Source organism: Trematomus bernacchii, unplaced genomic scaffold (assembly GCF_902827165.1).
Source record: "Trematomus bernacchii unplaced genomic scaffold, fTreBer1.1, whole genome shotgun sequence".
Lineage (NCBI taxonomy): Eukaryota > Metazoa > Chordata > Actinopteri > Perciformes > Nototheniidae > Trematomus > Trematomus bernacchii.
The window spans coordinates 1,593,635-1,608,867 of record NW_022987709.1 but is presented as its reverse complement, the minus strand read 5'-3'; the positions used below and the strand labels follow the sequence as shown (position 1 = coordinate 1,608,867).

Genomic DNA, 15,233 nt, shown 5'->3' with positions numbered 1-15,233 from the left:
TGACAAAAAAAATCTTAATTTAAGATTAATTATCTTAAATTTCTTTGAATTTTCAAATACATCTTCAGGTTTCATTAGCAGATGGCATTTGCTCTGAGACATCTGTGACTAAAGCAGAGGTTGTGTTAACCGAATATTTTCCGTCTATGACGGATATTTTTTAACAATGACGGAAAAATCTGAAAGCAGTCCGTCATTTTGACAGATTAGAACAAACTCAGAACAGCGCCAAAGTTTCCCCGCAGCGAGGCTCCGGTGTTATACAGTGTTATGCATGCCCGCCAAAAAGGAAATGATACCGTTTCCAAACCTAACTTTAATCATTGAAATGTCTGTGAGTTTTGGCTTTACGCTGTGACAGTTCACTCTCTCCCCCCCCCCCCCCCTCGTCAGAGTTGTGTAAAGGCCGACGGGTAATACTGGATTTTGACGGAAATGTTACGATCCTGTCCGTCAAAATGACGGGCAGCGAAAAAGTCTAGCGCGACCTCTGGACTAAAGACTAACTGTTGTTGAGGGCTCAAGAAATACTCCTTGAGCAGATATTTTTTCTCTAACTACAATGTCAATATAATTTATTTTCTGCAATATCAGTCATTGTTTGAGTCTCAGAAACCTACCTGTAGTCTTCCCTTGTAGCGACCAGACTTGACACGTTTCGAAGAATTCCTCCTCCGCTCTCGATGATGGCAAGCGAATTGGTTTGACATCGGTACGTCAGTGTGCTGACCAGAAAGCCCAGAGCGCCGTCCACTGAGCATATTGCCACCTTGTTGTCAGTGCTGTGAGCAGAAAGATTCCACAGAGCACTAAGGAGGCTCTTCAAGGTCGACTCCTGAAAATCAGCAAAACAACATATAAGGTTTTGTTGGCTTTGTATACAAACACAGAAAGTACATATACTCAGTGAACATAATGTCTTCAGAGCTTACATTTTCATTTGAAATTATTCAGAGCGTACTTTTTAAAATCACACTGTGACTTGCTGTTGGAACTGACAAGTTACTGACTTGATAGGATTAGCCAACTCCGGTTACATACATTTAGAAACCTTTTAAACACATATGCACAGTTTTACACTAATTGACATGCTGTATATCATGTGTATAATTCGTACTAAAAGTAAGCGTAAAAGCGATGGAAACTTCCACAAGATATAAAACGAGTAATTTAGAAGATGTCTTTACGATCTTCCTCACATTATCTCTGTGCGGGTGAGGTTGTTTGAGTTACCTTGGTAGCCTGCAGGGCACAGGTCATCAGGGCAGACACACAGCCGATGTCTCTGAGGACCTTCTTACTGCTGATGTCGGCCCTCCAGGATAGGTTCCTCAGGATGCTGGAGACCACTTGATGTAGCTCCTCACTGTCTGACGCCAACTGGGCCACAAGAGCCAGCAGACAGCTCTTCTTGGAGCACAGAGTGGCCTGAAATGTGAACAGTTTGGGGCAAACAGACCCAATTGTTTTAGTTTGGTAAATCAATCAAAGACATTTTTAATTGATCTGTTGACTGTCACAAAGGCCTGTCTGTCAGAGCTGCTGTCACAGAGCATTTCGAGCATATTTCTGTGGCCTTACAGTTTATGAATTATTTAGCATTTAAATGACATACTATACTATTTTTTTTTTAAATACACGCTTTACTTTGATATTTTTTGTATATGTTTTTTTTAACACATATCATGTTTGATTGTTGTTATTTGTTATTTTTATTATCCTATGCTTTTAATTTTTTTTATATAGCATACTATGAGTTTTTATCTTTTATGGCTTTTTATTGTCATCACATGACATGCTATGCTATGCTGCATTTTTTGTAATGACTTTTTTTTGACAACATATTCCATTTCTTGATTGACTTTTTATGAAACATTTTAGTTGTAGTGTGTTTAAAAACGTTAAAGTATAGTATATAGAAAAAAAGATCATAGCAAACTATGTTGTAAATGCCATTTAAGTTACAGTATGGTATTTCATGAAAATGCCAATAAAGAAATAGAATAGTATTTCATTAACCTGTTACCAAGCCTGTTTTTCATGTTTCAGGCTCGAAAATGACATGCCCAAAACAAATGACTACAACTTAACTTCTAAAAGGGTTATATGAATAATGTCTTTTATCAAAGCAAGGTTACATCTGTGAGTTGGATGTAGAAGTGTCAGAATCAATATAGATGTTTTTTATTTTAAAGAAAATTCAGATTTTACATAGTAAAAAACTGTAAATGATAGTGTCCGTCCAAATATTCTTTTTTACTTATAGTGAAAACTACCCTTGGATGATGGGTTAGTAGACTAAAAGGTTTAGGAATCTAAAGTACAACATATAATAAGTACCCTGTATCAAGATTGATGCAAAATAAGTGACATTTGACCTTTTTAGAGAGGTTTAGCCAAAACCACCCCACCTCTGAGGTGATTTGGGTGAAAATGTTTTTTTTTCCATATCTCTGGCCCCCCTTGGTCGATTTGGATGGTTGACACCTCTTTCTGACCGTTAGAGCCAATAGAATCGAAGGGGGAGGCCCCCACACACACTCGTTGTGAAAACAAACGGTGGGGCTTCGCGCATGTAATTTTGCCAGCAGAGTGGACCGATCTCTCGCTCTGACATTTGGAAACGAAAAAGCAGTTTTATTGCTTATGGATTATCAGAAATCATTTCAAAGAGGACACAGACACATTGGATGAACCTATGGATTAACTGCAGCATCGTTTTGTTATCGTTTTAATGCCATTGAAGACCAGTTTTGACCAAGGTAAGCCATGTTAGCGTTTCTAGCTACCTAGCTCCACATGTTATGATGTACGCTTACGTTTATAGCGTCGCAAATGTTTATCACTGAGTGTTGAGGTTTTTTACACAGATTCTGTGTCTCCAGGAGATGCAAAACGAGCGGTTGGCTGTGCATCTAGGATAAGTAATAAGGGAGTTATGAGTGAGTTTAGGTGCAGTTTTAGGTTACATTTTTTCCCCCGTGGGTAATTCAGAGGCTGAGCATGTGGGGTTTTTTTGGAGAAAAAAAATTAAGAAGATCAGTTAGCTGAGTTTCTTCCCGTTACATGGATATAAAACATTCATAGTTTATTAAATATTAAGATTCCTTAGACGTTGTTTCCTGCAAATGACGCGTTTATCCGCCCGGTACCGGGGGGGCGGTGCGTAACAGGTTAATGTCATAGTTTAGTATGTCATATGAATGCCATACAACTTCATATTATAGTATGTTATAAAAATGCCATAAAGTAATTGAAAAGAGTTTAAAACCTCATAGAATAGTATGTCATTATAAGGGTATTAAAAAGAAGTGACCGCAACAATCTCTTACCCTAAAAACCGTCCGACACCAGTGTTAGTAACAGTCCTAACAAAAAGGGTGGGAATCTATTGTTGAAGAAATATTTAGATCTTGTAAACATTAGCATTATCAAACTATGTATACTCTATTACAAGTTAAGGTTGTGCATTAAAAAAGTAACTTAAGTATTCTTGTAATGCGAACAAGTATAGAAATGAGAAAATATGTATAAATGTATATAGTTACTGTCCACAACCGTGTTTAGGTTACTTTTCTCATATTTTACACCTTTCCACGACAAATCTTTCTCTAACATTACTGCCAACTGAACTTGCAGGACTGATGAAACACCAGTGTACCTTGTTGACGACGTCTCCGAAGGTAAGGTTAGTCACAGCCATCCCTGCGTAGCGGCGCAGAGCCATGTTGATGGGGTCGTTCTGCATGCCGTACATGTCCTGCTCCAGGTGGATCAAATCAGCCACGACCTGCAGACCACCTGGAACACAACACAATCAACTATGAGCAAAAGGGGCCACTAGTGTTTAGTGAAAATAAGACTGGTAGTTGTTTCACAAACCTAATTCGTTCATGGCACGTCGGTACTCCTCTTCAAAGGAAAGCTTCATGATGGCGCACATGGCCTGACAGATCTGAGGGTCTACAGGCTCAGGGATGTCTACAGAGAGGAAAACAAATACGTTTATTAACAATAAATCTACTGAATGAGAAAACTCATCTGTGAAATATGTGCCTTTATGTTGTACTGGTACAACACAAACAATGTACTGCCTTTTGCTGTACCCAAAAAAACTCCTAGCTCGTCGCCACAAAAATGAAGGGATGTATAATTGGTTTTAAATGCAAAGAAGAAAATTGTGAGTGGAGGAAGAAGTCCTCAAATAATTTACTTTAGTTATAGAAGTGATACTATAGTGTGCAATTAACAACTGTTTTATTGACTTTGTTTAGCACTTATAATTCACATAAGCCATGGAATGTTGTGTTGTGTATGATGTGTAAGTTTAACATTTTGGTGGGACTAAACGACTTGAGCATAATTTCCCATTCTTATAAATTGTTTGGATTTGTGACCCAAGTGCAGCGGAAAGTTGTGGGCCATGAATGTAAAAGAAGAATGTGTAGGCCCAAATATATTTAAATGTGAGCTGTTTTGAAGCAATGGAACATAATGTGTGTGAATGTGAGATAGTTCTAACAGTCTGTCAGAGTAATCGCAGGTAAGGATGCCCGCCACATATTATTTTTACATTGGGCCCGCCCTGGGAAATCAAATGCCCGCCCACAGATTTATGTCTGCCGCCGGGTCTGAGTAGGAACCTGAGGCATAGGTGGTGTGAGCTCCTCCTGGTCTAAAGTTTCTAAACTCTGCTCCCCAGTGGGTATGGATAAGTCTAGAGGTGACCCCGCCCGTTTAAAGGGTTGTTCGCATTTCCAAATGTATAGAGGGAGCTTAACCGACCAATGGAGTTTAACCTGTTAAGCCCTGAGCCTGTTTTCAGGTCTCAGGCTCGAAAATGACATTCCCAGAACAAATGACCATATCTTCCCTTCTAAAAGGGTTAAATTAATAATCTTTTTTCTCAAAGTAATGATAAACCTGTGAGTTGGATGTAGAAAAGTCAGAATCAATATAGATGTTTTTTATTTTAAAGAAAATTCAGATTTTACATAGTAAAAAACTGTAAATTATATTGTCCGTCCAAAAATTCTTTTTTACTTATAGTGAAAACCACCCTTGGATGATGGTAAGGTAGACTAAAAGCTTTAGGAATCCAAAGTACAACATATAATAAGTACCCTGTATCAAGATTGATGCAAAACAAGTGACATTTGACCTTTTTAGAGAGATTTAGCAAAAAACAACCACTTCTGGGGTCATTTGGGTGGATTTTCCATATCTCTGGCCCCCCTTGATAGATTTTGATGGTTGACACCTCTTTCTGACCGTTAGAGCCAATATAATCGAAGGGGGAGTCCCCCACACACACTCATTGTGAAAGAAAAAGGTGAGGGCTTTGTGCATGTAATTTTGCATTAGAGTGAAGCTACATTCTAGCTCTGACATCTAGAAACGGAATAGCATGGATTATCCGTTTTATTGATCATGGATTATCAGAAATCATCAAGGGACACAGACACATTCGATTAACCTATGGATTAACTTCAGCAGCGTTTTTATCGTTTTAATGCCTTTGAAGACCACTTTGGAGAGACTACAGAGCCAAGGTAACCTTGTTAGCATTTTTAGCTACCTAGCGTCACCTGTTTTGATGTCTGTTTTTGTTTATAACGTCGCAAATACGTATAATTCAGTGATAATGAGGGTACCCATCGATTCTGTGACACCTCACGATGTGACTCGATATCATGGATGTGGAGAAAAGATAAATAATAAGGTTTTGTGAGTGATTTTCGGTGCAGTAAGGTGTTAGCATTTTTCGCTCGTTGCTAATTCAGAGGCTCAGTGTTAGCATTGTGGGTTTTCTTTAAAAAAAAAAAAAAAAAAAAGATCAGTTAGATGAGTTTCTTCTCGTTACATGGATATAAAACATTCATAGTTTATTAAATGAACATGCCCTCAGACACTGTTTCCTGCAAGATGTTGCGGCAGAGCCCCGGTACCGGGGTCTCTCGGGCTTAACAGGTTAAGAACTTGACTGACCGGTGGTTTTGGTTCCTCCAGGGGACGGTGTCCCTGCGTGGCTCTCGATCCAGTCCCAGCCGCTGTCACAGTAGGTCCGGACCTGCTCCAGCAGGTGCAGCACCCGCATCTCACGGCGGGCCTGGCCCTCGTCCTGCTGGGAGTAGATGATGTTGTGGAGGGCGGCGCTGGCTCTAGATCTGGCCTCCCTGCTGCAGCCCGTCACAGTCCCTTCCGTCACTGTCTCCCCCCCGCTGGGGGCTTCGTGTAGGATCTGGACCAGCAGCGGGACGCAGCCGGACTTTCTCATAGCAATGCAGCTGTCCTGAGAGCTGGACAGAGCCAGCAGAGTGCGAGACATCTCCTCCTTATCTCTGTTGGCGAGCATGGAGAGCAGCCAGAACACCATCTCCACCTGAAAGGAGGGGCAGGAAAACTGTTATATGAAGATCATTATTAGGCCCAGTCACTGACAGACACAGTGCGGAGGACCTATTTAAACTGATAGAATTATAATATTTTGTATTTGCCGGGTTTGAATGCGTTTCTGGGGTGCTTGCAATAGTCCAAAACGCATGAAAGTTAGTGGGGGGAGAGTAACAAGTGGTCACCTTGCTGCCTCCATCTGCAGGAGCTTCTGTTCCTGCTGCTGCGCCTCCATTCTCTGGCTCTCCAGCAGGGGGCTTCTCAGCTCCAGAAAGCTACACACACACACACACACACACACACACACACACACACACACACACACACACACACACACACACACCACACACACACACACACACACACACACACACACACACATACACGCACACACACACACACACACACCACACACACACAAGTTGAAGAAGACATGAGGATGAGGGGGATAAACTGAAGATATGCTTTGATTTGAACAGATTTTTGAACGGAGAACCAAGTAGAGAATGTGATTCCTGTCCGAGATGATCAGGTATACCAGCAGTACACAAACTATCCATGCATTCTAAATGTGACATAAAAACAAGTGTTGGGTGTCATAATGATGTATGCCACATTTATACGGCAATATCTGTCACTGTGATATCCTCGATCTTTGCAGACAAATCACTCAGATATTTCACTTAAAACTGATTCTCAATTATTTGATCATTATAACTTTATTTAATAATTACATTATTATGCTTACATACAAGGCGAACATAGTTTGAAACATAAAATAATAGATTAATAAATACAACAAGCACAATGTCACACCAAAAAATATCTTGTTTACAGAAATGTGTCAATGTCGTTCTTAAATGTTGTATGTGAGGGACTACGGATGGAAATTAGCTCAAAGCTAAAATCCGGCATGTTTACGTTTGAAAGTATTATTTGTTTTAAATGTTCATCAATTTGTACCTCAATTGTACCTCTTCAAATAAACGATTAAATTAAAATAATTGAAAAATGTGTCATCACATTTAATGTTGGATTAAATAATGGTGGAAAACATCCGTCATGTGAGATCAGAGTTATGAATATCTCAGGATCTGTTTAGTTAATGTTCCGCACATCAGCTGCTGATATGTAGAAACCCTGAATACACAAAGCTCCTGAGGGCATGTTCATTAAATTACAAACAATCCAATATATTGATGTTATTGATAGCAGTGCTGTTAAATATTTGTATCAGACTTTCTAATAGGAAAATAATCAGAACATATAAGCCATTCTGTTAGATCTTATCATTACATATTACATACATGGCAAAGAAAAGCATTGTAGGAGTGTGTTGGGTCAGTGTATGTTTTGGTCATTGGATTTTCTTTTCACAAATGGAAATTCAAAAACAAAAAACGGCTGGATATTTGATTTTCGTTTTCAAATTGAAAAACCAAAATTGAAATACAAGGCGTTTTTCTTTATCACGGTCAAAAAGGGATTTACTAAACTTAAAAAACGGGATGATTTTCATTTTCTACTTCTCAAAACAAAAAATAAAATCACTAGAAAACAGAAAAAAAAAAAAAAAAACGTTTTTTCATATTCTGCTACCGGAAGTTGTCTTTCAAAATAAGAGCGCAGATGAGGACGGTCAATCGGGTCAGTGTATGTTTTGGTCATTGGATTTTCTTTTCACAAATGGAAATTCAAAAACAAAAAACGACTGGATATTTAATTTTCGTTTTAAAATTGAAAAACCAAAATTGAAATACAAGGCGTTTTTCTTTATCATGGTCAAAAAGGGATTTACTAAACTTAAAAAACGGGATGATTTTCATTTTCTACTTCTCAAAACTAAAACTGAAATCACTAGTAAAACAGAAACAAAAAAACTACAGTTTTTTCATATTCTGCTACCGGAAGTTACCTTACAAAATAAGAGCGCAGATGAGGTCAGAATCCGTGTATCTACGGTCCATTTGTTTTTCTTTATGAAACAAGTAAACGGAAGAGCGTCTGCGAGGCGTTTTTGCTTTTTACCTTACTAAATGGTCAAATGGTCCTTGGAGCGAGGGGCGGGGCGAAACTCACGGAAGTGATTTCAAAACAAAATCACACTTTGAATCACTACAGTATCCTGCTGAAGGAACGGTGATTTTATAAACAAGGGGAATTTAGCGATCACAATGAAAACGGCCAAGACACATATTGAGCCCAGAAAATGAATGTTACTAAGGGCTGTAAAAATAATAAGCCTATGTCTAAAATGGACAACATTGTTAGGAGATTTAAACTATACAGCGATTCTGCACTGCGGTCAACACAGCTGTCTCTCGAGTTTGTTTTTTCAAATCAGCTGCTCTTCATTTCTTTTCTGCTATATTTGTTGAGTTATACAAATATTTTTTATATTAAAAGACAGCAGTATCATAAGAGGCCAACAAGAGTGACAGAGTGTGTCACATTGCTGAAGGATATTTGTGACCAGCTATCCAGGCCAGACTGAAAGTATTGCTGATATTATATCCTCTTAAAATAGCCTACTCTGTCCAACAATATAAGTCTCATGAAGAAAGGTTTTTTAACGCTTATTCAAAATAGCAGAGAAACATGCATTCTTGTTCTCAGGAGGGGATATTGACATTGGATTATTGGAAAAGTACACAGTAAGTACTTCATAGTACATGTGGGGGTAGTTTCACTAGTACTGAGTCCAACAGGATCAATCTCACAAAGAACTAATGGCAACAAAAAATAATTCCCTCATCAAACTTAGCAGAAGTGGCTTGATTTTGTTCTCAGCAGGGGACTTTGACAGAGTATTTCTCAAAAAATACACAGTAAAAGTACTTCAATGTATTGTTAGTAGTAGGCTTACTAATACAAAGTCAAACAGTATCAATTTCATTAAGAACTAATGGTAACATTGTATTTTGATCATTCATCAAAGATAGCAGATAAACATGCATTATGTAGCCTACTATGAAGGGGACTCTGACAGAGGATTACTCACAAAGTACACAGTAAAAGTACTTCATTTTATTTCTGGTAGAAGTCAAACTAGTACCGAGTCCAACAATGTCAGTTTTCTTAAGAACTTGAGGTAAAAAATATTTGTATCATTCGTCAAATATAGCAGGAAAAATGAAGAGCAGCTGATTTGAAAAAACAAAGTGGAGAGACGGCTGAGTTGAACGCAGTGCAGAATCGCTGTATAGTTTAAATCTCCTAACAATGTTGTCCATTTTAGACATAGGCTTATTATATTTACAGCCCTTAGTAACATTCATTTTCTGGGCTCAAAGTGTGTCTTGGCCATTTTCGTTGTGATTGCTAAATTCCCCTTGTTTATAATAATTTATCACAGTTCCAAGCAAACAAGTGCTTTTGTTTTGAAATCACTTCCGTGAGTTTCGGCCCGCACCTCGCTCCAAGGACCATTTGACCATTTAGTAAGGTAAAAAGCAAAAAACAAAAACGCCGTGCAGACGCTCTTCCGTTTACTTGTTTCATAAAGAAAAACAAATGGACCGTAGATACACGGATTCTGACCTCATCTGCGCTCTTATTTTGTAAGGTAACTTCCGGTAGCAGAATATGAAAAAAACGTAGTTTTTTTGTTTCTGTTTTCTAGTGATTTTATTTTTAGTTTTGAGAAGTAGAAAACGAAAATCATCCAGTTTTTTAAGTTTAGTAAATCCCTTTTTGACCATGATAAAAAAAAAGCCTTGTATTTCAATTTTGGTTTTTCAATTTTAAAACGAAAATTAAATATCCAGTCGTTTTTTGTTTTGAATATCCATTTGTGAAAAGAAAATCCAATGACCGAAACATACACTGACCGTTGCACACAGCTCCTAACTATATTTCAGTATGATTTTTTTTGTTCATATTATTTATAAATCCTCTCGTACATTAGGTGAAGTCAGTTCTGGGCTGAATGCCAGAAAAGGAGGAAAACAACACTGACCCATTTCTGCTCTCTGTGCATTTAAAAGCCAACGGCTGAATCATTTATATTAATAACAGGAGCACAGACAGAGAGAGGGATGAGAAATACTTTCAATTTGATCTTTTGAACACTTCTTACCCATCCTGTAGAATCACAGACCGATCCCTGAAGCAGCTTTTACATCTAGGCTGATTTCATAAAGAAAACTAATTTAAGTAGTAGTGGAAAGTAGGCCACGTTATCATGAGTATTCCCTCTTTTTGTTCTTGCTGTTTTCCTCTCTACGTTTCTTTTTATGTTTTTCATTATTTATTTTTGACTTTATTTTTGAGTCGGTCAATTAGATCAAGGCATGCCTGCTGCTTTCTGAAAGCATTTAACACAAAACTGCTAATCTAAACACACACACACACACACACACACACACACACACACACACACACACACACACACACACACACACACACACACACACACACACTCCTCTTTGTCTGCGGAGAGTCTTTGGCTCACACATCACACCCTTAGGCGTTGCTACGGTGACGGGATGGAGAGAAGGGGGATGAAAGCTTTGATACGACTGAGCATTTCAGTCTGTGAATCCAAATGAGTGTCAGTGTCTGTGTGTGTGTGTGTGTGTGTGTGTGTGTGTGTGTGTGTGTGTGTGTGTGTGTGTGTGTGTGTGTGTGTGTGTGTGTGTGTGTGTGTGTGTGTAATAACAAAGGATGCCTGTATATTTCTTCTTGCGTGAATGTGACTGAGTGTGTGGCTCTGATCCAATCCTCCTCCATTAAACAGCCAGCTGCACACATGACCACAAAATGGACGTCAGCGCGAGGAGAGGAGAGGAGAGGAGAGGAGAGGAGAGGAGAGGAGAAGAGAAGAGAAGAGAAGAGAAGAGAAGAGAAGAGAAGAGAAGAGAAGAGAAGAGAAGAGAAGAGGAAGAGAGAGATAGAAGATAAGAAAGAGACCGACGAGAAGAGAAGAGAAGATAAGGAAAGGAAAGGAGAGGAGAGGAGAGGAAAGGAGACAGGATCACTTCACTGCCAGGACTCATCTGTCAGCGGAGGCAGGGACAGAGATCTCACCTACCATCTTCATCTGAGGACAGACTGCCAGGAAATGTCACAGACGCACCCACAGACGCAGGATGACACAAGTTCACCATCCAGAGCTGGATAAACTAAACTGATAAATAAATCTGTGAGTTCTTAGTATACCATTACCGCCTGGTTCTGTTACTACTGTTACAGTATTCTACTGTATATACAGTATACATATGCCAAAGAGCCTTACATTTGCAATGTTTCTAATGGCCATCAGGGGGCAACTCTACTGGTTTCCAGAAGGAGTAAACTATTTCATAATGTAATAATGATTTAAATTGCTAGTTCAGTATTTGTAAATTCAGCATTGTGTTCTTGTGTAGAGTAGGATTCAAGAGTGAAACAGGCGATAAAGTAAAGTATGCTACGATTTTCTACTTCTGGTTCTGGTTTGATTCTATTGGATTTTATTTGTCGCAGTACCTTTAATGGAAAAAAGTTTTTTCAAATTTTTAGGCAAAAATACAAACAATTACCAGAATTTGGAGGAGGTGCTGTTTTTTCATTGTCTTAAAGGTGGGGTAGGTAAGTTTGAGAAACCGGCTCGAGATACACTTTTTGTTATATTCCATGGAATGCTCTTAACATCCAAGAGTTTGACAAAAAATCCATACAAAAATGTCATCTGTGGAAGCCCTAGTACTGTAAAAAGCACGACCAATCATTTTAGCCGGCCCGGCCCGGCCCGGCCTACCTGCCTGTCAGCCTTCCATCTGTGCACAAACTTATCTTGTGTCCTCATTGGTCATGTGCACGTTCGTGTGTGTTGGAGGAGGGGCTCTGTAAGGAAGTGGCAGATTTTTTCCGGCTGTGTATTTTCAAATTCTAGCGCTCTCGAGCCGGTTTCTCCAAAATGACCTACCCCACCTTTAAAGGTCTCCTATTATACTATTTTTAGGCATATATTATAGGTCTCAGATATATAAAAATGTCCATGAAGTGTTTTGCTCAAAATACCAAACAGATCACCCATTGAAGCCTCATACCCCTCTATTTCAGCTCTGTTGGAGAAGTGCTGATTCTGGGTCCATAGCTTTAAAAAAAAGGGGGGGGGGGGGGGGGAGCTCATGCATGAGAATTCTACTGAGATTCTCAGCTAAACGCTGCCGTGATTAAACGCCATATCATGTTCCAATACAAAACAAGCATTATTTCTGAAACAGTATGGAGCTCAAACGCTTTCTCTCTCGCGGGTTTACCACAAGGACAGTACCTTTTATATCTGGCTTCTTTACACATACTCTCTCCAGTACAGCGTTAGCTCTGAGTGTTAGCGATGCTTCCTAATGTAAACACCAGAGGTGGGAGTAAGTCCTACATGTGCAAGTCATGAGCAAGTCTCAAGTCTTGACCTACAAGTATCAAGCAAGTCCCAAGTCACTGTGGTGAGAGTCAAGCAAGTCAAGTCAAGTCATTGCTCAGGTCAAGTCAAGTCAAGTCAAGTCATACGAAATTCTGATGAATAAGCCCAGTTTCCACATTTAAATCAGTTAAAAGACAGTGGTTATGAAAATCGATTCAACCCACACTATGATCTTCATTACATACACAGTTAATCATTTGAAATCTAATTTAGACCGATGACAATCATATTAGATTAATATTAACCCTAGAACTGCAGACAATATAGCTAGGACTCAATCAAAAAGTCTGTTCAAAAAGGCAGAATTCCAGGTAAGAAAATCGTATATGGCATTTGCCATTACACATATTTAATTTAAATGTCTGTTAACACTAGAACCGCCAACAGCATCAGCACCTACATAGATATCATTTTCAAATCATTTAGTGGGAATGCTGATACAGCATATGTTATGCTACAGACAAAATTCTTATTATTATTCCGCCGACTTATTTTGGCCCTCTTCTCCTCCCACATTCAACATCGCAGAAACTCCGTTCAAACATCAAAACGTTCAGCTCGGTCAGGAATCGCAGGCTATTACTTTTATCATTCATAACTTTCATAATTCCAGAGATACATCCCATAATTCATCACATTTTTAACCATTGAAGTCAATGGAGAAAATCTTCAGACTTGAACAATCTTCATGCGACTTCAACTGCTAACTGTTCATTCATACTTTCACTCAGAAACCTCATTCCAACTTTAAAATGTTACACATCTTTCTGACATTATTCATGTAACAGAACTTTTAAATCTGATTCTTACTTTTAGAGATATTAAACATTGTTCAGACCTTGGTAAAGAGGCTTTCTTCAGATTTTAACATTAACTAGAGTGCGTGATGTCACAGCTAGAGGGTAGGAAATCTTGAAATTTGCCTTCATATTTTTTTTTAAAACTGCCATAATTCCCAAACCCTACATTCCTGAGACATAATCTTTCATGACAAACGTAGGAAAACATCTCGTAGCTTGAAAAATGACAAATAATTAAGCAAAAATAATTAAACAAAATGCCTCTTGAGGGCATGAAGTGACAAACACTTTCAACATGTCTCCATTAAAGCCCATTGTAATTTCAGGCTGATATTTCCTCACAGCAGCAGCCGCACACCTTTAGTTAAACTGCCAAAAAGGCCACATTATTAACCCGAAAGTACACAAAAATTACACTTCAGATACTCAACTTCCTTGACATGCTTCACGTTTTGAAATTTCACAGATATCTGTTACGGTTCTTCGACAAAACGTTCACATGTAACAGGTTTATCTCTCATTCAGAACAATGGAAACCTTTGATCTCTACAGAGCTCGTTAGCTCAACTTGAAACACCTGTGTAATGGAACACGATGATGTCATCACTCCAACTGACATGCTCAGAGCAGTAGACTTCAGATAATGGTTAATGGTCGTGCCCTCAACAGCTCTACGTCAATTATGGGGTGTCATCATATGCCGTTCAAGAGAAGAGAGAGAGGGCGATCAAGAGTCAGTTCTAACTGTTCATTTCATTCTCTCTCTCTCTCTCTCTCTCTCTATCTTCCTCTTCCTCAATATCTTCCTTTATCTTCCTCTTCCTCAATATCTTCCTCTATCTTCCTCTTCCTCAATATCTTCCTCTCTCCATCTTCCTCTTCCTCAATATCTTCCTCTTCTCCTTCTTCCTCAATATCTTCCTCTCTCCTTCTTCCTCTTCCTCAATATCTTCCTCTCTCCTTCTTCCTCTTCCTCAATATCTTCCTCTTCCTCAATATCTTCCTCTCTCTCTCTCTCTCTCTCTCTCTCTCTCTCTCTCTCTCTCTCTCTCTCTCTCTCTCTCTCTCTCTCTCTCTCTCTCTCTCTCACACAATGTTCCAAACGGCCCAAAACTAAAGCTTAAACTTAACGTTAGCTTCCTAGTTAACACAACACATTCACGCACCTTTCTCTGTGGGTTTTTTTGTAGTGACGAATGAAGTTGGATGTTGTGGTGGTCGTGTCACTGATCTTTATGCTGCAGACCCTGCATACCGCTGTTCTCTTCTTATTAGCGTCATCTACAACATAATCCTTGAATCCAAACTTCACTATTTGTGGAGTAACGCTAGCCGCTGCCATGTTAACTGACACTCCTGCCGTCTAGTGGGTTGCCAGGTTTGCGCGCATGGCGCTATAATCACCCAATCACGTTTTTCGAAAAAACTAAACGTAATATCTCACTACAAAAACAAACGCAAATATTTCATTTTAAACAGTCAAGTCCTTTCAAGTCATCTGTCTCAAGCTTAAGTCAAGTCTCAAGTCATGAATACCAAGTCAAAGTCAAGTCAAGTCTTTTATCAATGTTAGTCAAGCAAGTCTCAAGTAAAAAAATATGCGACTCGAGTCTGACTCGAGTCAAGTCATG

The 15,233-nt window shown here is 39.0% G+C and overlaps 1 protein-coding gene across 1 annotated transcript in view; it reads right to left on the bottom strand.

Annotated features, from left to right (window-relative positions):
• The window catches only part of apc2 (APC regulator of WNT signaling pathway 2), a 50,330-nt gene that overhangs the window by 9,482 nt on the left and 25,615 nt on the right, over positions 1-15,233 (bottom strand). The window contains exons 18-23 of the mRNA XM_034140894.1: positions 6,579-6,668; positions 5,989-6,382; positions 3,883-3,981; positions 3,662-3,801; positions 1,234-1,428; positions 621-835 (exon numbers count right to left, since the gene is read on the bottom strand). Coding sequence (XP_033996785.1) covers positions 621-835; positions 1,234-1,428; positions 3,662-3,801; positions 3,883-3,981; positions 5,989-6,382; positions 6,579-6,668 — 1,133 coding nt within the window. The remainder of the gene's footprint in view (positions 1-620; positions 836-1,233; positions 1,429-3,661; positions 3,802-3,882; positions 3,982-5,988; positions 6,383-6,578; positions 6,669-15,233) is intronic.